We start from the raw sequence: 27043 nt of genomic DNA on the forward strand, positions 1-27043 counted from the left end.
CGAAATGTCGCATAGTATCTAATTACGTATAAGAAATCCTACAAAGTCAATAATTAATTTTGCATGCAAAGACGTTAAGCCCCTCATTTCAAAAATATCTTTACCTTTTTGTAAATGTCATTACTTTGAAAAAAATACTTTATTAGGCAACTGTCCTCTGCCCAAATGAGAGATAAAGGCATGCAAAAAGATATTCATTTTTTACCTTAAAACTCGTGGGAAACTTCCGCAAAGTAGGACCCAAGAAAAAATTCACAAACAAAGTACCTTGAATTGTGTTTTTTTTTTTTGAGAAAACGGCACAAAATAAATCAAAACCGTTAGCAACCACAATCGGAGATCTATGTATACTCAAAATAGTAAGGAAATGAAAGAACGCAATTAAGGAAACTCGCTATAAAACTCCCGAAAAAACGAAGCGCAGAGAAAGTTTCCTAACTACCCCTAAGTAAACAGAAGGAAACCCAAATTTTCATGCTAAAAATTGCATAAAAAAAGCGGAAAAAAATACACTTTTGGGGGTAGGTAAACGCCTCGCATATGCATATACATCTCAGGACTCTGTACTCACTACCTGAGGGTCCTGCCAATGTATGTCCTTACTTCTCTGGGGTGTCAAATACCAGCAAAGTACCGTAGCATGTTCCTTACCATTGCCATTGTTTAGCTCCGCTCTATCGTGTGTTTTTTAAGGAATATTTTCTTATCGAGGTAGGCAGACAACGCAATTGATTTCTGTTCTTTTCCAACACAAAAAAAGGAAAAACAGACCGAGATTTTCGGTTAGGACATAAATAAGAATCAAAGAATGTCATCCTTCGACATCGATGATTCGGTGCTTCATCATGTTCCCCAAAACAATGGCAAAGTCTGAATTGAAGTTGCCATCGGAGATATGTAAAAAACCTTAGGGGATTGCGATGCTAAGTATCATGAATAATTTTGCGCCAAGAACGGACTGCAGCAGCTTTTCCATTTCCCTCCTCATTTTCCGAATAGCTACCCTGTTCAGTCCAACCCCAAGTTATTTTGAGTTCAAATTTCCTATAATTTCAAGGAAAATTGTGAGCGGATTTTTGGAGATGCTAAGCTGCCGATTAGAACGAGGGTCAAATTTAATTAACGCACACTCTCCCACTGAACTGGGGTGAGATTTTCACTGCAGTTTATATTTGCTGAAAGGGTGCAAAAATATAATGCACAAGGGCAGATGAATTTTTAAATTACATTTAAAATTAAGAATATTGCAAGCCATTCGCTTCATATATTCTCCTCTTGAATAATAAATGTTGCCAACCAATTTTATGTAATCTTTATCTTATAAGATATATACCAAAACTATAAAATGTTTTAGTGCTAGATAAAACTTTCTTTTTACCCCAAATTCAGTTTCCTCTTCCCATTAATCAATGCACTAAAATCTAAAAATCAGGAAACCCACAAGAACAAGCCCCAAAAAAAAGGGAGATCTCAGTAAAATACAAACACATGCCAACGTGTTTGCTGGTCGAAAGAACTTTACGACTTCATTAGACATTTCACTTTTCATTATTTTCTCAAACAATTTACCAAGTACCCTCCAAATGGGTACGAAAATTCCCTTTCCTTTCCTTTTTCCTTTTTTTTAATATTTTCCGGCTGCCCCAATAAAAATGTTGTTTACCAGTCTCAACTCTTCTGGACTTTTCTGCCTTTTTTATGATCTTTGCCTACATTGACTTAAGTAATTCTCGGCAACGTATTTCCTTTTACGATAGTCCGCAAGGACGATCCGTAGCCATAGGTGAGTGCGAAAGGGTGGGGCAGTGTGGAGCGAAAGAGATAGAGATAGCGGGCGAGCCGACAAATAGTTTTGATATTTTTTATGGACGCGCACAGTAGGCCACATTGGTGCAGCTAGGAGTTAACGCAAATAAAAAAGTCAAACGGTCAGTAAGTCAAAAGCAGCTATAAATCAACTGAAGGACTAGGTGATACCCTAGAGGCACTGCTCAGAAATATCACGAAAAGCATTGAAACTTATATACAAGAATTGTACAATCATATAGTTTGACGCTTCAGTTTTGTGAGTTATATAATATATGAACAATATTATTGGTTTAATTTGAAAGCCACACTTGGAATGGGTTAATTAAGCCCAAAACACTCTAAAAAGCAACCTACAGGGCATTCCAGAAATCCTTTTTTTAACAACTCTTCGCGAACGTGAGATAGCGGATGACCAGTAGTCAAAGTGGTTCAATGCCTTTTGGGCTAATTAACATGTAGAGCCAGGATGCTGGCCGACAAAACGATTTTCCGACTGCCCGACTGACTCGAACGATTTGGTAACCTGGGATCTCAAACGTAACGAATGTTTTTTATGATTTACGTGGAAATCGAGGCAGTTTGCGTCGTAAAAAGATGGCTAGGAGCGCGAAGTCCTTCAGATCCGAAGAAAACTAAACCATACTGGGCCGAAACCTAGGTGGCTATCATTGATGAAAGCGTGAAACGCTTGTCAGGACCCGGTCACTGATTCCACTGATTTCATGTCCTCTTCCTACCCTACACATTTATTTTCGTCTTACCTGTTTGTTATTTTCGACTTTTTATGACTTTGTAACAATTTTTTATGATTTTTTCCATAACAAAACGATATACGCATAAAAAATATATGCGTACATTGTGCATCGTCCAGGTAGTTGGGCTAGTTTTTTATATGGGAAAGATTTTGTTACTCTCGCCTTGAAAATTTGACTTTTTCATTATAATTCGTTTGTTTCGCAGTTCTCGGGAACATAAAAATCATTTAGTTTTCAATATGCATAAAAAAGAAATTCAGAGAAGTTGACCTCAGCGTTAAGATTTTACCAAGTCTTAGATTTTTTCAAAATCCATTGAGTATCTTGATTTATTGAATAAGTAATTAATACTTTAAATTTCAATATTTTATTTGGGATGTCTCAGCTATTTATTTAAACCAAATTTGGCTTAACACCTGATGCACAAATTCTGGCAGAGAGTTATTAACTATTTTCGTATAAATATGTAAATTAACCAACAATATGTACTTCTATAAATGACTATAGTTTCCTACTTATGTTACAAAATTTCCACCTTATCAATTATGTTTAAAACTGACATTTATAAACGTGACATTTTTGTTATTTATTCAGAAATATTTCCCACCATAAATGTCGATTCCTATCGAAATATGTGCTAAACCAAAACAAATCATAAAATAATACAAAATCGAAAAAAAGAAAAAATACCGGAAAAGCAAGAAAAGGAAAGAAAATTCTGCCGAGTGGGTGGCAAGTCCACAAGAGGAGAAATGGTTGGTTGGGGGTTTTCTTTTTTCGGGAGTAGGGGCGCTCCGCACATGTGTGCATACATGAATGGCAAATAAAATTGCGAAAGCAAGGAGGAAACGGGAGGCAGAACAAAGAGCGAAATCAGAAGACGACAATGCTGCAAATATAGGGTGGAGGGGGGATTCTGCTGCAGTCGACGTCGACGCAGCTTTAAAATATTTTTACATAGCTCAAAAGCACACACACACACACAGGCGGGCAGCATTTTTGACTCGCCAATCATAAAATAATATGCATACACACATACGGCTCCAAAGAGCGGGACCGTATAAAAAATCCATTGCCATTTGAAAGCCAAATTTAAATTTTAAGCCACGCCTCAAACAAGCGCACGCATCTCACACACACACCCATACACTGACAACAATGGAGCCCACGAGCGAACCACAAACGAGGTAGCCCCCAACTCACACACTCACAAGCTAAATTTTAAAGCGCATAAAATGTGTGTGTTAGTTTACAATTCACTCGCAGTCAAGAGAGCGAGAGCGAGCGCAAGAACTTCTCCTCTCCACTCCAATTGGATTGTGAATGTGTGTCCGTGTGAGTGTGGAACGCAGAGCTCCAAAGCTCTCTCTCTCTCTCTCTTCTGCCAGCGATTCTGCCTTTTCTGCCCCCAAGTTCCAATTCAACTGCAGTCGACGCGCAAAAGTGGAACCAGTTAAACGTGTGGAGCGCTAAGTCGCGTTTTTTATCACGTATACGCCACCATTTCCCCAGTCGGTTTTTTACCCCCTCATCGTACACGTGTGTGTGTGTGTGTGTGTCCCTCTGTATTTGTGTGTGTGTGCGTGGTAAAAAAAGGGAAAATCAACCCTTAAGGCTTTTTTAGGGGTGCAACGTACACAACACAGCAGCACAACAGTTTTCAAACTCAAAATCCCAAACGCCGGCAAAGAGAGCGAGTGCGAGAGAAAGAGCCAGAGCTGCCACAGAGCGAGAAAGAGAGAGCAGACAGAGGCAGTCATCATCATCATATCATCATCGTCGGAACGCAAACATTCAGGCCTAGAGCGATTATCCGTTAGTTCGCTGAGAGCTATCCTGCCGCTGCGACCGCTTCTCTGTTGTCAGTTTCACACGAGACACGAACGCGTCCACACGAAAGCGGCGCTTCCAAGAAATCAGAATAAATCTACAAGATACTAACAAGACCAACAAACGAATAAGAAACAATCAGAACAGAAACAGATATTTACAGTGCTCAAGTGAATTCACAGTGCTTAAGAAACATTAAACATATCGCATATAAACACTTTGCATTTGCACCATTGAGTTGTGAAAATGGTTATGTCGGAGCTACGTTGGCACACCGCTAGTCCCGAGGATAATAAGAATTCCTTGAAGCGCGATTTGCTCAAATCCACACCAACCAGTGCCCGCGAGGCCGCCGTTCACATAATGCAGAATCGATGTAAGTTAATGTCTTCCAAACACGTTAAGAACAGTTTAAATTCTTGCAGTTCTAATCATAAAAATTCCAAAAAGATTTATAATAAAACAAATATACCATTTTGGTTTCTAGGTGTTTCATTAAATGCACCTAAAGGTGTTACTTCTACTTAGATTTTGTAGTTATTTTTTACAATACATTTTCTTCATATGGGGTTCTAGCCTACAAATATTAATTTGTTTGTTAATAATTACACACGTAAAGTAAGTCATTGAATAACAAAAGGATTCCTCTTAATTTGAGCCATGTCATCTATATTTTATAGTATCTTTTCCACCATTTGGTTAGGGTCACAGTTTTTGACAAAATTAGTCTTGCGATTACTCTTCTAAAGTTCTCAAGTTTATAGATACATTTCGTGTTTCATAGGATTGTAGTACATTTTAAGTTTTATTTGGTTCTGTAATCAGCAATCCCCAATAAGAACCATCCTACAGAGAATCCTGCCAATAGTTTCTCAAATCCAAACATCCAAATTAAATTTTCAAAAGTGTTTGTTACAATTTTTCCTTTCACCGCTAAGTTACTAAGCCAGACCTCGTGAAAATTACCATGGTTGAGTCAGTCAGGTGCTCTGCACATATCATACTAAAAACCCAAGACTCACTGCTCCAATAGCCAGAACAAAGAAAACTGCAATCTGCTTATTGAAAATAAACACCGGCACAGGTGTCTCCGTCATAAATATTAACTCCCAGCGACCCACTTAAAGACGGGTCTCAAGACCACTCAAGACTGGCGGTGCCAGGCGAGAACTACTATTGTACTATGTACAAAACGAATAGACTAACAAACTTAGTAGCCAGCCAATGGGTATTACAAATGCCGGACCATAAAAATATTTATTAAAGACGCATTTCTTGCACAACCAGCCCACAAATATGACCATGTAAATAGGTGCACCACCGATACTGATGGCGATGGGCACTCAATGGAACCGCTTGGCCGTTGTAAACAATACTTTTAATTTGTTGCCTTATCAATTATCGTTTTTCGAAGCGCAGCGAATGCGGTGCAATAAAAGAGCTCATTTCGATGACAAATGTAGTAAAGAAAAGAAAAGAAAATCGTCGCAATATGCGTAATAATTCCGATGAGCCATACTTGAGGTGCACCAAGTGGTACGGGCTTTCGTATGGACTATGATTGATTATGTAAAACTTCTCCAAATGAAAAGTGAGTAACTGTCGTATGCAAGTCACCAGATAAGCAGGCGACAATGGAGCATGCTAATTAGATTGGCGCTAGATGATAAGTTTTGGGGATTTTTTTTACGTTAAACAAATTTCCATAGCCTCGTACAGGAGTACTTATGTGGAGCACGTGACGCAAGTGACTCGCGTAATCTAAAGAACTAACGATAGCTAATATATGTCTCATGATATTCCTATAAGAGTTTACCTTGTACAATATGATTTGCTTATCGTCGCCGCTTATCGCTCAGAAACCAAAATCGAGCTAACGTTTTGCACACCTGCACAATAGCCACTGAAAGATTCCAAGAAGTCCAGCACGTATAGTAAACAAGTATCGTCATCTTTTGATGATTTTAATAAATTAATCGAGGCCCATAGAAAAATGGTTTTAAGTTCTGCTCGCCCAATCAGTTTTAAATTAATATATTTGGCCGATTACAGCGAGCGGCAATTGACGACAATGTCCAACTTGAATAATAACCTTATTTTTAGTCATTGAGCTCATGCACTTCTGTTCCTCTTTTTTTTGTCGCTTTACTATATCGCGTTATCACCTATCGCCGCTATAAAAGCCGATCAAGAAAGAGGGCGTGTGGCCGCTTTTTATGGGTATTTCTTGGAACTCATAGGAAATAAATGAAGAGTCGATTAAGATTTACAATTCGCAAAACGGAAATCGATTTAAAATGCAGTTAATATGATTTTGTAATGCAGGCTAAGTGATAAGCAAACAGTCAACAAGGTTTGTTTACTCTTCAAAGAGCTCAAAAGAGTGCGCAGACCCCAACTTGCAATTACATTGCCTTAAAAACTTACAAAAGGCTAGTTGCATATTTAATTAGCATTTATTATAATATTTTTAGACAACAATGGCTTGCATGTTAGTTGATTCGAAGGCCTATTAACTAGCTAGCCTACTGAAAGAAGTGAGAATAACATTTAAATAATTCCAAAGGACCCTACGCTCCTTTATAGTTATCGCACTCTCTCGAATCCTTTAATCAAGCTTTCATTTCGCCGCATTCGAAGCTTTCGCTCCTGGCGACTTTGCCAGTTTTGTTTTGCTACGAATATACAGGCAGAGACAAAGGCAAAGGAGCACGCACATTATGTTTGCTTTCCCTTCACTCTATTATGTTTTATTTTATTTATTTATGTTATTTTTTTCGGCTACTTTTCGGGCTGCCCAGCCCAGTCCGCAATGGAGGGGTCAAGAGTTCAAGACACGCAGCTTCCGCCGCCGCCGACGACGACGACGATTCAATCGATAGTCAGTCTCAGTCTGCGCACGTGATGACCATATAGCATTCATATATAGAAAGTCGGTTGGTTGCCTCGCCTGTGGTTCGTCTGTGTATTGGTTTTAGCCACCCCCAGCCAGCCAACTGTCGAGGTCATTGACTAATTGTGTGCGCCACACAATCTCCTACCCCTTCCCCTTCCATCGCCACGAACATCATCATAAGCCGCCACCCCCGCTGGGTGATTCTGAAAAATTTTATTTTATTTCCTTCCCGGCCGCCTCAATTTTTGGGGGTGGCCGCCTGTGGTTTTCGCAAATTTCTCTGCCAAAAACTGTAAAATTCTGGAAAACCTTTCGAATGCGGCTGCTCATTTCACTCGTGCTGGACACGCGCTAGGGTGTTAAATTTCCCGAGCACTCCCACCTCCACCGGAGTTACATAATTTATGTGGCATTTAAACGCCGGGTTTCTGTAAAATGCTCATCTACCTAACTCTAGCCGATATATACAACATATACATATATATGTTTGTTGGATCCTCACATATGCCGCACCACTTGAACGAACTGGCAGCAGTTGTGCCGCTTAATTAGCGGCTCAAAGGCGTGGCCAAAAGGGCGACAGAAGTGTGCCAGAAGTGAGAGGAAAGATTGTGGTTGCATAAGGAAGGAAATCGAGCTCAGATAAACTGATTCACGGAGAATAGGGTCTTAGGTAGCGAAATCGAAGAAAGGCACATTAATAGATATGCGGTTAGAACAGGGGCATTGAAAAATGTTAGATGGAATGACTAAAAGAATAAAGTAACTTATATTCTTATTCAATGCCTTCAGCTTTATTGTTTAGTAATCTTATATCCCAAAAACACAATCTGCTGATAGAAACCTTGAAATTTCCTTAACCCCAACCCAGAACCCTAGTGTCATACAACACCCAAACAAGCAGAGCACTCAATTTCTAATGCATTTCGGAGGGGTCAGCACGCTGCACTCGTAAATTAGCCATCGAGTTCAAAACGAAATTCAATTGCTTCCGAAATAAAAATGCAACACAAATGCCGTCCGTGTTCGATGGCAACTTCAAAAATTCAAATCGTACACGGACCAGGTGGTTCCTTGAACTCCAGTTTGGCTGCCCCTCGACGAGGTTCATAAAAATATCCTTTTATAGGCAACCGTGTGGATGTCTGGACTGGCCATTTGGTCAGTTCTGGCTTAGAATGTATATCGGTATCGATTTTGTGTATCGTAAACTTTGGAGCATTTGCTTCTTGGAACATTTTATGTTTGCGACGTGTGTTATTTTACTTTTAGCTTTAAGTGGTCTCAATTTGGCTAGTCTCAAATTTGTGTTTTCCCTTTTATTTTCAGATATCAGTCGCCTGTCGCGTTCGCCATCGCCACTTCAATCGAATGGTAAGTGTATTTTCCTATTTTACCCATTTTCCACATTTTAGAGCATCAGCTGTTGTCCGAAAACGATTTACGAGATTTGTCCACTTCATACAGATAGACATGGATGTATGTGCCACTATATATGTATTTATACCAGGTCTGAAACATCTGCTTTTTGGGGCAAGCGGCATGAGGCATCTCGGTTTCACTAAATCACTCGCATGTTTTGGGTTCGAAACAAAAGACAATAAACCGGAGGGAATATCAAACTATATATTCAACCCTTGCCTGCGACAGCCACGCGTTAGGCACTGGATATACATATAGGGTATATAGATGAATGGTTCGGTTTTTAGGGTTGATTGGGCTGTTTCGCTAGGCAGGGTCGCCCCTCCTCACACAATGGCATGTCAAAACTTTTGTCACAGCCCCTGCGACTGTGATTTAGTCGAGAAAATGGAGAGGGGCGTCTTTAAGTTGATTTTGATGTCTTATTAAATGGGTGTTTCGACTTAACAGCTTCTTAAGTAGTTGCTGAGGTGACAATTGGGCCTGTCAATTCACCCTAATTGTTCGTTCGCCTAACTGAGGAGCTGGGACAACCATTGTCGAGTGCGGTGGTCTTTGGGTGCACTATAAATATTTGATAGATTCATAAAAACCTTCGATTATTATTCATAACTCGTTGCTCGCAGAAGGCTGCGTTCAATTTGCAATTCACACTTTTCAAATTTCATGGACTTCGTTAGTCACGGTCCGAACAAAAAGCCAACTTCAACCTTTTCTGGCTCCCTTTCGATATTCCCCCCTCCCTCCTTTTTTTGACCACATTATTGACAGCATTTCGCTTGATTTGAATTCGAATATGTGTGAGGGAGGCTGTCTGGTCGTGTGTATGTGTGTGTGTGTGTGTGGGACTGGACACAGTTGCTGTGATTTCTTTCACGAACATGAACATATATATTTACATATATTTTATGCAAAAATTATTCCGTTATGCCGGCCGTATGTGGGAGCGCTTTTGGGGTAGCTCAATGTGCAGTCAAACTGACCATTTGGCTTTTTATTATTGGTTGTGCTAAATGGAGCAGAGGCGTGCTGAAAAGGGGTTTCCTTGTAGGACTTTTAAATGTGTCTTAGGCTATGTCAAAACTTTACTTACGGAAACCCCTTCAGAAGGTCTGGAAAATGCGATATTTCATGTTTAAATAAATTCCGAATAATGTAATGTAGCTATAATTGTAGATTCCTTAGAACCCCTTTCATAAAGATAAAGACACAGATCTCCGCCTATGCCGATAGCTATTCACACAACACATACAAATCGAATTTGCACATCATCTGAATACCAAATGGACGCACGTAGCCCATCCAAGGAGGAGAGAAAGAAATCGTTCCTGGCCAGGGTTCGGTCGCATATGTAAAAAGGATGACCATGTGGTCGGTGGGTCGCCCACTTGGGCGAATAAGTCATCAAATTCACGTAGCACCAGGGATCGGGGATTGAGGATTGGGCATTCGGTATTGGGGGATTGGAAATCGGGCATCAGGAGGCGAGCAGAAGTCATAAAGTAGCCCAGGCAAACATATGCAAAAATTGCCAGCAGTGGACAGGATGTGGAAATTGGTTGGTTCGGGGCTTGGTTCGGATGCGGTATGGGAATGCGAAATTCTGGATGCCAGACCAGGGGCCACTTCAAAGGGTTTAACTCCTTTGATTGCCCCCTTTGTGAGGGGGGATGTCTGGTCGTCTAGTTCTAGCAGTTTTAGCTCAAAAATAAACTCTCGTCGTGTATTTAAATATTATTGCAAATCAATTGGGCCGAGACGCAACCCTCCTCCACTCCATTTCCCATCGCCTTGTTGTATAAATAAAATGCATACAAATAGCAAATTTATACAAATCGCCTGGCCGGGCATTTGAAATGCTAAAATGCCACTTAAAAGCAGCTAAAAGCGTCAGCCAAAATGAAAAGAAAACATGAGAATTCCATTTGATGTCAAGGTGGAACTATGTAAACTATGGACCGATGGTCTCGCAGGGGGTGAACGAAAGAGTCGAAGAAATTTTCGCATAATAAATCCATGGCGCTGGGTGGGTGGTGGTCACGTGAAAGGCTTTCACTCGAAACCGAAAAACAACGGACTATGAAATTGAACGAAAATTATACAAAACGCTTGTGTGGCCTATGCTAAATTTATGCAAAAGGACATTCGAATGGGTAAAACGGTCAGGAGCTCGAGATACCCACAGGGTGACTCATTTTGCATGGCATCAGTGGATGGGAAAATACATTCACCATGGGGCTTGGCCATTTGGTTACGCCTTCTTTTCCCTGACTTTTTCAGAAATGTAAAACTGATGAAGTAGTTGGATATGCTTACTGACATATTTTTACCATTTGGAATTTTTGTACTTGTATTTTCCTAACCCCGAAATCTTTCTTTACTTCCAGCTTCCGATTGCGATGATAACAACTCGAGTGTGGGCACCTCGAGCGATCGCTGCCGATCTCCTTTGAGTCCTGCGCTCTCCTTGAGCCACCAGCAGGCCAAACGCCAGCTGATGTCGCTGCAGCCCCACCCGGCACACCATCATCACAATCCGCACCATTTGAACCACCTGAACCACCATCAGTACAAACAGGAGGAGGATTACGATGACGCCAATGGTGGGGCATTGAATTTAACCAGCGACAATAGTCGCCACAGCACTCAGTCTCCATCGAATTCGGTGAAATCGGCCACAGCATCGCCGGTTCCGGTAATTTCAGTGCCCTCGCCAGTGCCGCCCATGATCTCTCCGGTTTTGGCTCCCTCGGGTTGTGGCTCCACCACACCCAATTCCATGGCAGCAGCGGCTGCAGCCGCCGCCGCTGTGGCATCCACCATGGGTAGTGGCATCTCGCCGTTGCTGGCCCTGCCGGGAATGTCCTCGCCACAGGCTCAACTCGCAGCAGCTGGCTTGGGCATGAACAATCCACTGCTGACTGGATCACTGTCGCCACAGGATTTTGCCCAGTTCCATCAGCTATTGCAGCAACGTCAAGTTGCGTTGACACAGCAGTTCAACAGCTACATGGAGCTGCTGCGAAGTGGTTCCCTGGGCCTGGCACAGGACGATCCGGCACTGACCGCCCAGGTGGCGGCAGCCCAGTTCCTAATGCAGAGCCAACTGCAGGCCCTCAGTCAGGCCAGTCAGCAATTGCAGGCACTGCAGAAGCAACAGCAGCGCCAGGTGGATGAGCCACTGCAGCTGAACCACAAGATGACGCAACAGCCACGCAGTTCCACACCGCACTCGATCCGCAGCCCCATCGCAATTCGCAGTCCGGCCAGCTCACCCCAGCAGTTGCACCATCACCACCACCATCCACTGCAAATCACGCCGCCCAGCTCGGCGGCCAGTTTGAAATTGAGTGGTATGCTGACGCCCAGTACGCCCACCAGTGGCACCCAGATGAGCCAGGGCACCACCACGCCGCAGCCCAAGACGGTGGCCAGTGCTGCAGCTGCTCGGGCAGCGGGCGAGCCATCGCCGGAGGAAACCACCGATCTAGAAGAGTTGGAGCAGTTTGCCAAGACCTTCAAGCAGCGGCGAATCAAGCTGGGCTTCACCCAGGGCGATGTGGGTCTGGCCATGGGCAAACTGTATGGCAATGACTTCTCGCAGACCACCATTTCACGTTTCGAGGCCCTCAATCTGAGCTTCAAGAACATGTGCAAGCTGAAGCCGCTGCTCCAGAAGTGGTTGGATGACGCCGATCGCACCATCCAGGCCACCGGTGGTGTCTTCGATCCTGCCGCCTTGCAGGCCACCGTCAGCACACCGGAGATCATTGGTCGCCGTCGCAAGAAGCGCACCTCCATCGAGACCACCATTCGCGGTGCTCTGGAGAAGGCCTTTCTGGCCAACCAGAAGCCCACCTCAGAGGAGATCACTCAGCTGGCCGATCGTCTGAGCATGGAGAAGGAGGTGGTGCGCGTGTGGTTCTGCAACCGTCGGCAGAAGGAGAAGCGCATCAATCCCTCCCTGGACAGTCCCACGGGCGCCGATGACGACGAGTCCTCCTATATGATGCACTAAGAGATCAAGGATCGTCTATGGACTGCAAGGGAGGTCACGTTTAGGGACAAAGACAGTGCAATGTGCGGGATAAATCGAAGGAAGCTTAGCAACAGCAGGTGTGTACTCCTCTAAAAGATATATTTATAAATAGATACATTTATTGCTTTAAATCCAATGGTTAAATAACGTAATTGTTTTTGACAATATTCCGTTTCATTTCTTAAATATTTCATATATTTTTCAAAGTTGATAATGGCTTGAAAATTTAACTAATTTTTATTTTATTTTCAAGATTAGATATTTCTTAATGATTATCTCAACTAACGTTATCTATTTCTTTGCTTATTATCTTGCAGGTTCAAAGTCGCAAACACATCAAATACTAGCATAATTCTGTACTACGGATAGGTATCGACTCCAAAACAAAACGGGGTTTGCTTGTGTTAACTATTAATGGTATTTATTTTAATGTAATTCTATTATGAAGATTATTCAAAATATTGCTGCTTAAGTGAACCGCTACTCATTCGGCATTCAAGTTCACTTGCTCAACAACATTTTGTGGATGCATAAGGAAATGGTATTTATTTGCCTTGATAAGCAAATGAATTCGACTTCTTTATAAGTCTTTTTGGCGTATGTGTATTACTAATATTTAAGTACACTCTTTGCACAATTTTCAAAGTCAAAATAATGAATTCCTAGCGAATAATTAGAAAGTTTACCACTTTCCACGTAATTACGTATGTAGATTACATTGTAAGCATATTTATTTTTCGCGTGAATACTGTGATAATCAATTTGAATGATTTTAATTTTAATAAATGAAAAAGAAAACAAAGAAAAACAATATAAACATAAACTAACTGTACTTTGTATGTTATGGGCTAGTAAACTAACACAAAAAACATTAATTTAAACCTATCGTATTTATGTGTAAAAACCGATTGAATTTATGAAACACGAAAATATTTACAATTGTAAAACATGAAATACTAGAATTTTTAAATGTATAACAAAAAGGAAAAAAAAGACAAAATCACAATGAAATAAAATTAATTATCAAACAAAATTAATACGTACATCTTTCATTTGGGCAAACGACTTTTATTTCAATTTCCAGCAGAATTGTTATTTCTTCGCTTGCATAAATATACAGAAAATATCTGAAAGATATCAATCACCAGGGAAGGAATGAATTTCAGAAATTAGCACAGCGGCGCATTTAAAAGGGCATCACGAAGAATCGCAAACGTCTGAGGCGATCTGAAATTTTAATAAATAACAACATGCAAAACTGAAATTAATTCACGGAATTCGACCGAGGGAATCCGAGTGCGCGTGCAGAGCTAATAAGAACCAGACACCCGCAGTACGATTCGATCTCATGACCAAGATATCAAGATATATGACATGCAGATGAGCCACATGAAATGAAACGAGGCTCCACTGTGCCTTCCGTGGAGGGGGGGGGGGGCGAAGGGTGGGCGAACCCGGGTCACTTCAAATACCCACACTATCAATGGGAAGCCGACTCTAGAAAATGAATTCACTGCGATTTGCCGTCATTGTCGCTCCAGCTTTGAGCAATTAAAAATGGTTTACTATCTCGGTGAGTTGGCAAGTGGAAAGTACAGGCGCAAGTCGCTAAATATAACAAGCTAAGAATCATTAACTCTTCTGGGAGCAATCTACTAGATACAAGATACATATGTGTATTCCAATTGAAATATCAACTATATATGTATTTCAATTATTTTGTACTATAAGGATACAGCTGTTCTTAAGATTATTTTGAATTTGAAGCAATTCTTTACGTGCCAATGCCCACTGTACTCATTACCAAGCCAGAGCTCGACATATACGCAAATGATGTTGAAAGCAGATGCAGATGCCCTCCCATCGACCTCCCTGGTATATTTCCACCGCCCCTTTTCCGCAGTCACTTGTTTGCATGGAAAGCGCATAATCATCGCGTGTCATGTGGAAATTTATACTATTTATGGTCTGTTTGTTTGTAGTCAGATGGAATCAAACGGAATGGGTAGCGTTGGGCTTTGGACTCTCCAGTCTTTGGTGTTGGGCCTTGAAATGGGGTGGAATGGGGTTGGGATGTACGAGATGTTAGCCCTGGGCACTTAAGTCAGGCTTTTGTCTGGCTTGCCCTTAATTTTAATAAATTCATGGAAAATTGCGGGTAATTACGAGACAAGCGACGACGATTTCACAGGAATTCCGCGATCCAGCCCCGCCATTTCCTTTAAAAAATGAAACGGCTTGCAGAGTGGGATAATTTGCATATAAAAAAATTGAAGCTCGTAAACCCCATTAACGCGCACAGCTAACATTGTAGATGGATTGCGATAAATCTTTTGGTCCCCTCGAGGTCTTCTCAAAACTAAGACCGAGTTCGAGACCCCCAATTGGCATTTCCCAGGCGAACTTTCTAAGCTGCGCGAATATTTTGAATATTCATTTGGCACCCACATCGTCTGAGGCTTAAGTTCTACATGCTTAAATCAACTGAATTATACAAATTAAAGCACATTTAATTACGTACTCGAGATGGTGTGGAATTATAGCTTTGGGGTGATGGGTCGCCTTAGAATCACACCGCTTTTCCTCCATTTAAATCACCGATATGACGAGCTTAACGCCTCTGCCTGCCTTTTTGCGTTGCTGTTTTCTTGTCATGCAGTCGCATCAAAGACATCAAAACTAACCTGAATGAGGAATAAATTTCATCTGACTCCTTTTATTTTTGCTCTTCAACTTTCTAGTCGCAAGCTGCAGCACAGAAAAAAAAAATATGGAAAAAATTTGCAATGCATTGCATTTTAGTTGGAATTGCTTAATTTATCAGTTCAGCACACAGTTGGCATTTCCAGCCCGGAAAATGGTGAAAAAAAGGGGAAGGCGGCGGGCGAGGCACGGATCCCATGAATATGCATCGTGCAACTTGCCACTGCCACATACTTTTAGTTAGACATCTAGCTGTTTCGAAGAAGGCCTTCGATTCGATACTGGGATTTTTTTGTGGGCTGGTTAGCATTCCTATTGAACGAGTTTAAAAGTTAATATGATTCATTGTTTCGATATATGCAGAAAACTCCGGATACAGCGCTCTTTTGTGATTAATTTATTAACTACTTTTACTGCGAGCTCTACAAGAAAAATAATTTATTTGATTTAATTAAGTTCCAAGTTCCGTTTAAATACATTTAGTATAATTTTTCTCAATTTTTGGTTAGACTTTTGTCATTTTCTTTTGATTTTAACATTCATTTAAGCATAAAGAATTTTTATAATGGAATATAAAGACCATTTCCAGTTGTTCATTTACCTGAAAGTCTGATTCATATTCCATTGCCACTTCCTTTCCCACCCTATTTAAGTCATTAACTAACCCAATATGGAACCTTAAAAAATCATACAGCGACCTTAAAATTATAACATTTGCGTGTATCTAATGAATGCAAGTGCTGACCACAATCGAATGTCGAATGCCCAGAACCCAATAACCATGTGCAGGTGTTCTGCAATTGCAAATTATGCAATTTCAATTTGCCTTCGACAAAACAATGCGAAACAAAGAAGCCTTATTAGCATTCGGCCAATGCAAAAGGGAGCCAATTTGTTAATTATATGAAAAGGTCGAGCATGCAAGTTAACCACTTCCCCTTCCTGCTGGTCATTAATTAAAAATTAGTTTTGTAAATATTTTGCTCGCCTTTCTGCGCAATTCGGTCTCAGTTTGTTTTAATGTATTTTCTTTGTTTGTTCCTTTCGGAAAATTAAATTGTTTTATAACGAAGTGTCTGTGGCCTGCGAAGCGCAAAAGTGGCGCCGTTCCCTTCCTTCCTTACTTTCCGGGGGGCAAATGGTTAACTTCCCGGCACTTTGCATGCGATCATGCAACTGCATTGCTAGGAGTGGGCGGTCAAGTGGGCGGGAAGGGGGCGGGGCCCACAACCCAGGACGGTCCATATTATTTTTGAATTTAATTTACAGCTCTGCTCTCATTAAAGCTTGTGGCCATAGAATGTCTCTGATGCCCAGCTTGTGATTGCCCAGGGAACCGGAATCCGGCGAGGAAATTCAGATCCCCCAACCGACTCTCTTGACTGGGTATGTTAATATCGGCTGGAGGAGAAGAGGTCCGTGTAGCCACAACACCTACTTCATTACAGGTTGCGCAAATATAATGCAGACGTGGTATTCATGCCTCTTTGAGGTAATTCCTCATAACTGAACAGTGGGTGAAAAGTACCTTTAAAACGCGTTATATCTGATCTTTAGATCACTGCGATATACCTTATGCTCATGTTTGGTAAGAAAATATTAGAAGATTAAGGACAACTTCAATTTCAAAAGTAATAATGCCATCTAGCATACTCTATTATTGAAAATCAATTAAGTGATGAATTTATAATTAAGACTTATTCTACAATCCACATATTTCGCATCACTGTGCAGCTACAAATCGAGTCAGTGCATTATGCCAAGAACTATCAAAGTCTTATTAAATAACAATGTTAAAGCCAATCCCCTGGGCACCAACGAATCGCGTTAATAGAATACATCATCAAAGCGAACAAATATACATTTTATGATTGCGATAATCCAGTGAGACACACAAAGAAAGGAGCGTTTGGCCATGGTCAGTGGGTTGGTTGAAAATTATAATACATATAATACTAATTAGTAAATATCATTTGCTGCCCAGAATCGCGTACATTAGCTATAGACACCGGCCATGCAAAGACATAAAATCAGTCTAAAATCTACTATCTACAATCTTGCCATGATGAAGAGTGCAGAAAATGATCCAGCACGCAATCCCAACGGACAGCATTTTTATATCTCATTAAATGCACATTAAACCCGATGATAATTGTGTTTTCTTGTACCGCTGGCTCCATGCAAATCGCCATTTGTGGGTGTTTTGCCTGTCAACCGATTCTCCTTCTCATAGGGAAACCCACTTGATTACTTATTTAGGAGGCGGCAAAGGGGATCGTTCTCATCTCGTGTCGGCCGACATGAAGCCAATTAAAGCTGCAAACTGCACTTGCAACAGCAAGTGTCATAAAATTTAATTTATTTAAATTAAGACGATGGCAAAAAATTTGCGTTTTTAATTGTCAAGTACTGCCGGCGTTCGAAGTGCTTATAAATTTTCCAGCTGCGAGGAAGTAATAATTAACTTGGGAATCTTCTGTTTTTGTATTTCCTTTAAAAGAAAATATTTAAAATTGTATAAAATTTTAATACATTTTTTAATAACACATTTACACATTTCATAGTTTATTTCCGGCTTCTCTGGACCACTATTTTGGGCTAATAAATAATTTTCAAGACTATGATTATTATTTTTAATTGAGGCAGGCCTTTTGAGTTGACCGCCATTGAAAATGTCTGCAACCTCACAATGTAACATCAGATGTAATAACCCATATCCCCATCAATTTTAGCCCTTGAAAATTGCAGGCGTTCGAGCAGCTACCAAAATCCAAAGACTTTGTCTTTGTCCATCCTCAGCGGACAATACTCCAAAATTGAACAAAAGGGCGTTCGAAATGCGCTGGCTGAATGCAATAAAAATTAAATAAAGTCATCAAGTCTATTTACAATTTTTCGAAATTGTTTCATTCAGTACGAGACAAAAAGCCATTGTCAAATGAAGCGTGCAAGAAGAGCGAGCAAATCAAAGAACAGCAGCAGCCATCGAAACGGAGTTTGTTGAGTAATTTAGTTGAACTGCAGGATCGTCCGTTCTAACGGATGAACTATGACCTGCCCTGCAGTGTGTGGGTCACCCACAAAACGCTTCCAGGTGCAAATACTACTGATGGCAGTTTCTATGTGTGTATCTATCTCTCTTCCAGTGATTTATGATGCCTTTTTGTCTCGCATTCTGCGGAAAAATTCCCCTTTAAACCAACTGCCCAACTTTGTGTAGGCGTCCTCTAAGCCACACTCCATGTCTGGACCCGATCATCCGAACTCTGTGGTCATCTTTTCCATTTGATCATCCCCCATTTCGCGGACACAATGCATCCTGTTTGCCCAACGTACTTTTGGCACGCTTCCCAGCCCCTATACCATCACTATATCATAATAACCCTACCCGAAAGTCCTTTGTTACCTATGTACCTACTCGTACTCCCACTCCCTGTATGGCGATCTCGGCTAAACGCTCCGTTTAGGCTGACCTTAATTTCTCGAGTGGCGTGGCATTAACCTTGACTCGATCCGATCCTTATCGCGATTGCCTTTATTGTTTACTGTGTAACAGCCATCGAAAGTGCTTTGTCATTCCCGCAAGGGATCCACAAGGGAGCGAGGAAGGGCATCGCTTGCGAGGGTGTTTCTGGCCCCTCGATTACGTATTTCTCCTGGCTATATGGTATCTACTATCGGTATCCCTATCCCTTCGCTTTGTTCGCCACAATTTATTATGACATTTGGCGCGTGTTGAAAGGTTTTAATACGGGGGATCTGGAGTGTGACCATGTGGTGCGGTCAGTGAAGATCGATTTGGTAAAGGGATCGGTATCCTTAAACTCTGCGCAAGCATAGTTATGACATTTTATACTCCATTGATTATAATGTATTACTATAGATTGTTTTAATCGGCTTTACTTTTCAAAGATTGTAAGTCAATCACAAAATAGAATTTTGAAATGGTTTTTATTTCCATAGCTTCTTGTTAATATATGCACAGTATATGATATAGTGACGTCTTCTAGTTGATCTTCATCAAGAACTTTTTAGTTAAAAGGCCCTCTAAAAAATACTTTCCCATAGTTAAGTAAATTATTAATTGTCAAACTAAGCCTTTAAGCCAAACGGCAAGTGAAGTTGTCTAACTTGCAATTGGTTTCCACTTGCCAACTGGTATATATCTCGTTCCTCCCTTCTTAGCTTTTTTTTTTGACTTCACACACCGACGCCCATTTTTCTGGAGCACCGCCCCATTTATCAATATTCATTTAGTGTCGTCGTCAACTTGTTCTTATTGTTGTTCCTGCTACTCCGCCCGTTTTGATGATGATCATTAAACGCTGGAAGGGGGGTGGGGGGCAAAAATTAATTGACGGCGCATAATGACAGTTTATCTGGAAAAAATTGTTTGCCCCGAGTGTTGAGTTTTAATTAAAAATTATTGGATTACTTTGTTTGTCTCGGGCACCTCTACTACCTCTGCCCGCCTTTCATTTATCGCAACAACTTGTGGTCCTACTTGGCTATGCCTAAGTGTAAGCCAAAGCATTTCATCATCTTAATGATAGTCTAAGAAAAAGCTAACTTCTTCGAGTGACAAAACAATTTGCGAGGCAGCTCAGGTCTTCCCACTTATATCTAACCTATACTAAACTCAAAGATGGCTTGAAGGGTGTAGTTGGTTTCTGGGAAATTATTATGGCAGATGGAATTCGCAGCAGTAAGGCGTTGGATTAAGTTGCTTCCTTCTAATTGGTGTTAGCCACTGCCAAATAAAGGTAACTCTTTTTACACCTGAGGCGTTCTGAGAAGTGTTAGGCTAGCGACTTCAACTTGTAACTGCTGGCTGCACCTTTTAATAAAAACATAAAGTACTTAAATAAATAATTGGAAATTAAGTAAAACATATTACTAATATTTTAAAGACTAGAAACTTTTTCTTCCCTAAAGAATCTTGATATTGCAATAAGATAAGTTTCTACATCAGTACAATACACACATTAGGTACTATCATTATTCTGATAATAATAATAATTACTAAATCCGTTTAGTATAAACACCATATTTAGTCAGGAACTACGAATAATCGAAACTCCATCCTTGACACTGTCCGTTAATTTTGCTGGTGACTGATTCTCGGCATTGGCCACGTTGACAACCTCATCATTATCATCATGATGTTGGCCATCGGTGAGCGGGTCTTGCCTTTCTTGACTTCCACTGTCGGCCGTATGATTTTTGATCATGTGCTGAAGATCGTACCCCTGCCCTCCTCTTGCCCCCTCCTCCTACCCGTTTTGGTTGGCTTTGGTTTGGGCCTTAAGGAAGCCATTACACGCATATATTCAGAAGGCAGTCGGCCTTATGAACTGCAATCATTTCTGCCGCAATGTCTCCCGTTCCCTGTCGCACTTCAGATCGCGATTGATGGTCGGTTACGCTTTGTCTTCGCGGTTGTTATTTTCGATGGCCGCTCGTACATCGCACAATTTATTACAACAAATTTAAATGTCTCTGCCTTGTGTTCGGCATTTTTATGGTATTTCTTTGGTGTATTCCTTGTCAACTGGACATGCAGATGGAAAATGAAACGTATATCGCATTGATATTTAAATGATACAAATAATATGGAATGCTTTTTTGTCGTTTGTCTATTAGATGAAATTTACTAATTTGTTGACTTTTTAGGGCCACAAATGACACATACCCATATATTGTAGAAGACGCAGCTTTGTCCGTCAATTTTCGCTACGCTTTAACAATGGAACTTCAGCTGGAGCTGTGCATAGTTTTTAAACTCAAATTAAAGCACAAATTGCTACCGCAACGAGCGACTTCAAAGGCCACAAAGCCGATGGATGGGGCCAGGGACAAGAGCTCCGGGTCTCCCAACAGTAGCCCAAAAGATTTGCGTTGCGGCTGGGAGCCAAAGTCCCTGGCCAGAACCCCTCTCACAGCATTCAGCCAGCATTCACATCCATCAATTTCTGACGCTTTCATCAAGCGGCATCAACGACATTTGCCACAAAGCAAAGCAAAAGCAAAGGAGCGGCGTTGAGCTGAGCCGAGCTGAGCTGAGTTGAGTTGAGTTGAGTTGAGGCCATGTTCTGATTATTGTTGCCACTGTGGACCGGATCAGGTTCTGCCGCTCCTCCTGCCCCATGCGCGCATTTAAATTGTCGGCAGGATCCAAGCGTTTTGCACTAATATCCACCAAAAGCGACCAGTCCTTGTCCCCAATGCATTCCTTCTGTGACCAGCTTTTGTCTTTCGGCGCGCTGTGTGTGTGTGTGTACGTCTTTTTGCGACTTCTCCTCATGGCATTGACATCTTTTCGTCAAAGTCAAATCATTCATTTTGCCGCATCAAAATGCATAAATATTTTCGGCTTTCGGTTTTCGGGTTATAGACTGAATTGGTAGTTGATTGTTGCCGATTGTTGTTTGGCTTTCGACTTTGCGGTTGCAGCCGCTTCTTGCCGCTGCCAAAAAATTTAAATCGCCAACATTCTGTCTGCTGGGGCAAACAAAAACAACGACCAGAGTTGCCAAGTCAATGAAGTAAGCTTGACAATTACTTATTTTTCATTATATTGATTTTAATTTAAAGAAAATAAAATTCTGTTTTTGTGACAATAATTGTTATAATAAATAGGAATTTTATTGGAAATCCAAATTTTTTATTGATTCTGGGCAAAAGTTTTTGTTTTAAATGACAAATTATGTATGTGGCAACCCTGAAAACTACCGCTAGCAGCTTGCGAGCCATCGACGATGACGAAATGCCAAAGACAGATACAAAGATACATCAAAGGCAGATCGATGATGCTAATGCTGGCTGTATTCTATAGCTACTGTATTCCGCACCGGATTTCGATGACCCCGCCCTTCTGGCCAACGAAAAGACTTTCGGCACCGCTTTGAAGACCGATCGTTGTTGGTGTTCACAATGCCATCAAAATTTAAATAGCAAACAATGAGGGAGGGGCGGAAAAAACTTCGCATTCCCCTATGTCTGCGACATTTTTTGTGCGCCTTCCGAAAGTTTTCTCCTTTTTTTTCGGGAACTTTGCTTTGTTGTGACATTTTTGGCGAATGCTTTTGTTTTGCAATTAGTTTTTGTGGCCTACAGCGACTAACGGTATACCGAATGCCTAACTTGCGATTTTATTATAATAAAATCCAAGGTCAGGCGAAGAGGAGTGCAGGGTGCAGGGGTTTCGAAGAGTCAAAGGCTGTTAACTCCCCGTTTTGATTTATGCGACTGTGAAAATATCGAAGACCCGCAATTACAGAGCCCCACAGAATGACAAAGATGAAAAACGAGCTCGATCCGCGGCTATGGAAATGTGATAAGCTATAATTAAGCGACCGAAAAGGATGCCAAGTGCTGCAAGCCCCAATTGGGGGCGTGGCATATGCTAAACAACATGCAAGGGGCGTGGACAGTGTAAGCAAATTTAATTTATACAATACCATGCCAATATGCAAAGAATTAATTTCGTATTGCGAATAAGACAGAGGAGTCCGTCGCCGGCGATGGCGAAAGGGGGGCGGTTGGGTAAAGGGAGGGCCGCCTGGATGCCGGGGGGCGTGGCAGTCGTTTGGCATTTCAATTGGATAAAGTGGCGCCCCGAACTGGTTTACGAATTACCAATTGGCATTTGGCTAATCCCTGGCTAAGAACTGGAAATGTGGTTATGATTAACCCATTATGAACGAGGTGGGACGGAATCATAAATACTAAAAATGCGAATATATATTATGTTATACTAAAAATGAAGCAATACAAATTTATACAATTTAAAGGAACCTTTATGAGCTTTATGAAATAAAGACTTTATATAGTATATTTTTTTTAGTTTTTATTGGCTGCACTAAGGACCTGCATTGGGTAGATATGGGTTAATCATGCAACGGACCTCTTGTATATGGACTCGCCTCCTGCTGACCACAGAAATTATATACAAAACATGCAATATGTCATAATATTTATTGTTTTTTGAACGGAACACCCCCTGGCCGCAATGCAAGTCCCCTAACCGATGACAACAGACGTAATCGATCAGGTGTAGAACCCACGGCAATTGAGTAATAATTCATAAACATATTTCCACTCGATAGAAATTAATTTGCCAGCCAAGTTCCGTCTGGTGGCCAACGAGTTCAATGGGGTTTTTGGTGGTCATTATGGGTACGTGTTGACGTTTGAAATGACAACAACAGCTAGCACACCACAGCTGTCAATCAATTTCTGGTGTTCCAGTAACTAGTCTTATTGGCTATGGCCAATTATTCATATTGTTTCAATGAATCGAAACCAAAAGCCGTCAGCTGTCGTGATCAGAGGGTGGTCGTATTGGTAAACTTGTTCCTTCTCGATTTTCCCGTGATAGTTAGCGGATATTTCCGTTACTTAGAGTCACGCAGAGTGCTGTGAAAATTTGTTGAAAATTGCTTTACTGGAACCGACAATATATTGTGAATAATTTACGAATGCTGAAGGACGGTAGGGAAGGTGGTATATGGACTCGAAAACTCTAGTTGATAGCGGGGAAATAGTTTTATTTCAACTGAATTTTTCACATTTCCATTTTTCAGTTGTATCCTCTTTTCGGACCAATCCCCGAAGGAACTTGTTCCTTCTTTATTTATTTCCGAAAATGCAAATCATTTCCCTTACTCCCCAAACGATTCCTATTATGCGCTATTAAATGGTCAATTGAATTCTGAGTTTCAGCATTTGAATGTCTGCTTTTGAATAAACAAATTTCTATTTGATTAATAGCACGTATGAAAAAAGAGGAGGGAAATTATTTGATTGTCATGGTGAAATGTATATTTTTTTTGTTTGGTAAACGTCGAAGTTAACTATCTGTGTCTAACGAGATTCACAACTGGTTGACTTTCTTCTTTTCATTTGAATATGAACCACATTTAATTATACACAATTGCATGTAAGTAGGTCTAATTACTAGTCTTACCTAATTTGAATATATGTACATGCTTCGAAAGGTTTGTAATGAGATGCTCATTAGCGAGAGCTTCAAAAAAATTGTAGAAATTGGGTTAATGTTTATCGTTAGTTGTATGTTAGATACTTACAATCAATTTAGCCAAATTCGATCTAAAGCAAGTTTTAACTTAAGCAAACATTTGTTGTGTATTTATAGTCTTTTTTTTTCAACCTAAAATAGAACCCATATTTTTTATAATTATTTGCCCTTTCAACGGTCAATAAACTGTATAAGCCGGCGGTCCTTTAGTTGCCCATGTCACTCAATCATCAATATCGAACACACCCATATGATGACACATATCACCTACGAGTTACACAACCTATGCATTCCTACCCACATATTTACTTAGCAAATTAACTAAAAAGCAAATGGAATAAACGAGTTCTGTGCTCGTGGAGTGGGAGATCTGAAATTGAAATTCAATATGATGAGCGAAGCAAATACGATTCGAATACAAATAAATTGGAATGCGATAAACGTTGCAATCAAAGGTAGAGAACTGAAGAAAACCACACCCCAGGCGACCCATAGCCACTATTTTATTTTTTTTTTACCAGCAGGTCCTGGCCATGCGATACTTTGTGACAATTAATACGCTAAACGATGGATGAAATGCCGGCAAGGACGACAGTTCTCACCGGACTGCCTGGGATATAGTTAAAAATGTGAGGTGATCGGGGGAAATGAAGCACGCCTAGCAGGCTGAAAATTGCCGCAGGACACGCGTCGCGCTCGTTTGCGCAACTAAACTGAAATTAGTTGGTAAATGATGCGACTCCACCCTCTGATAAAAAACAGATAAAAAATGAAACCTAACGCTGGCCCAAAGAGAAAGCAGGCGAAGGTAAGGGGGTTGGACGAAAGTAACCGCACGACGACCACAAGAACGCATCGATAATGACTGTAATAAGGATTCAATGATTGTCGTGGATTTTGTTTTATTCTATTTTTTTTTTTTTTTTTTTTTTTTTGTTACCAATCTACGCCACCCCTTTTTATTCCGCTTTTTGATAGGGCGCCCTGCCAGGGTTACTTTCAATCCGAAACCAAATCGCGTTAGCTTGATGGACATTGTCATCCCCGATCGCATTTTGCATGAAAGTTTCGCGTTGATGAGGAAATTTGTCAAGAATTGGTCCTCCCTAATGGGAACATTGCGTTTTTAGCGTGCTCAAAATGCAAATCACTACTTCCCATTTTTTATGGACACTCATAGTTATTTTTATGTGAAATTTATTCTATGGGAAAATTGCAATAAATTTATGCGAAGAAACAATATTTATTGAAGTTAGTAATAAGTTATCTGCAAAATCAATATTAATTAATTTTCATGTTCCCATGTTGACGTCGCTTATCAGCCTGCGCATAATATGATAATTATTGCATTTTAAATGCAATTTATGTAATTATTTGTCTTTCATTAAGTTCAACAAACATTACAAGATAAACAGCACGGCCAGCGTGCGGCAAACAAGCGACCAAGGACCAAACTGGAATCCAACCGACGACAATCCGCCAGATACGCGTCATTAGAAGCCATCGCAAGAGCAGAGGTAAAATTGCATATCGAACGCTCGAAACGCATAAATTAAGATCCGACCAGTCCCCAGTTGGGCAAAAAGTGGCCAACCGAACAGAATGCAGATACCAGATACAGGAACCAACTGCTGCTGTCCATCGCTCACTGGATGTGGCTGCATCTCCTCCGACTCCACTTCTTGTCGCTGGATGAGCATGGGAGCAGCGGACCCAAGGATGGGACCATGGACCGCCGGATGACTGCGCCCAGAGAGCAGTTTGTCATTGTGACTTTGGCAACAAGACGACCAGTTGGCAGATACAAGGGCATATTAGCTACAGTGTCATTAAAATGCAATAGAAATTAGAATTTAATTGCTTGGTAAAAAGCTAATATTACTTGAACACAGCCCTTTAGTCTGAATTTTGAAAAATAAAAAAAATATATTATTTAAAAAGAAATATTTCATTTAATCGCACTTTAGACTCTAGAAACTATCTAATATTAAGTTTGATGACTTAGCCAAACGGGCTTGAATTCCATTTGGGAATTTTACTAAGGAAAGTTTACTAACCTTTGATTGTTTTCATATTGTAATCCTTTCTGACAATTCTTTTTTTCATTATGCCTCTTAAAAATATATTTAATTTTTAATTTACATATATATTTTTTAGGGTATTTTACAAAGGTTCTTTAATACCAAACTCCCCAGCACATGCAATGTAAATTTGGCCACTAGTGTGTGTGCGTGCACCTCTGGAAGTTAGGATCGTTTTTTCTGGCACCGCGAGAGGCTTGCATATTTATGTTTTCTGCGATGGATGGCGGTATCCAATGGATTGAGAAGCCCTGAACTCCATCTTGAATCTTGGCGGTGCATGCAAAGGCGATGGGACAAAAAAACTTGATTGATTGGCCTGCCAACGGCTGGTGATTGGGGGTTGGGGGCTAAAAAAAAAACGAAGAGAATGCAAAAATCTTTGGGGGAGCCATATAAAATGGCTGACTGAAGTGCCAGCCCGAACTGCGACTTTTCGCTGGCACTTCCGCTTGTAGCCAGTATCGA

The 27043-nt window shown here is 40.8% G+C and overlaps 2 protein-coding genes across 5 annotated transcripts in view; one reads left to right on the plus strand and one right to left on the minus strand.

Moving 5' to 3' along the window:
- nub (nubbin) overlaps nt 1–13780 on the plus strand; it is a 40511-nt gene extending 26731 nt beyond the window's left edge. Inside the window, exons 1-4 of one of the 3 annotated variants that reach the window (NM_057311.5) lie at nt 3990–4770; nt 8620–8664; nt 11100–12828; nt 13069–13780. In NM_057311.5, the coding sequence (NP_476659.1) occupies nt 4641–4770; nt 8620–8664; nt 11100–12730 (1806 nt within the window). In that variant the 5' untranslated portion in view covers nt 3990–4640 and the 3' untranslated portion in view covers nt 12731–12828; nt 13069–13780. Of the gene's footprint in view, nt 1–3989; nt 4771–8619; nt 8665–11099; nt 12829–13068 lie in introns of those variants that run through there. The other 2 variants (NM_001298947.1, NM_001103683.2) reach the window with 2 other exon arrangements.
- Ref2 (RNA and export factor binding protein 2) overlaps nt 1–27043 on the minus strand; it is a 35840-nt gene that overhangs the window by 3839 nt on the left and 4958 nt on the right. For both annotated transcript variants that reach the window (NM_001259078.2, NM_001259079.2), the window contains exon 2: nt 26552–26925. The gene's annotated coding sequence lies outside the window, so the exon portion shown is untranslated. The remainder of the gene's footprint in view (nt 1–26551; nt 26926–27043) is intronic.

The sequence above is a fragment of the Drosophila melanogaster genome, chromosome 2L (assembly GCF_000001215.4).
Source record: "Drosophila melanogaster chromosome 2L".
NCBI classification, from domain to species: domain Eukaryota; kingdom Metazoa; phylum Arthropoda; class Insecta; order Diptera; family Drosophilidae; genus Drosophila; species Drosophila melanogaster.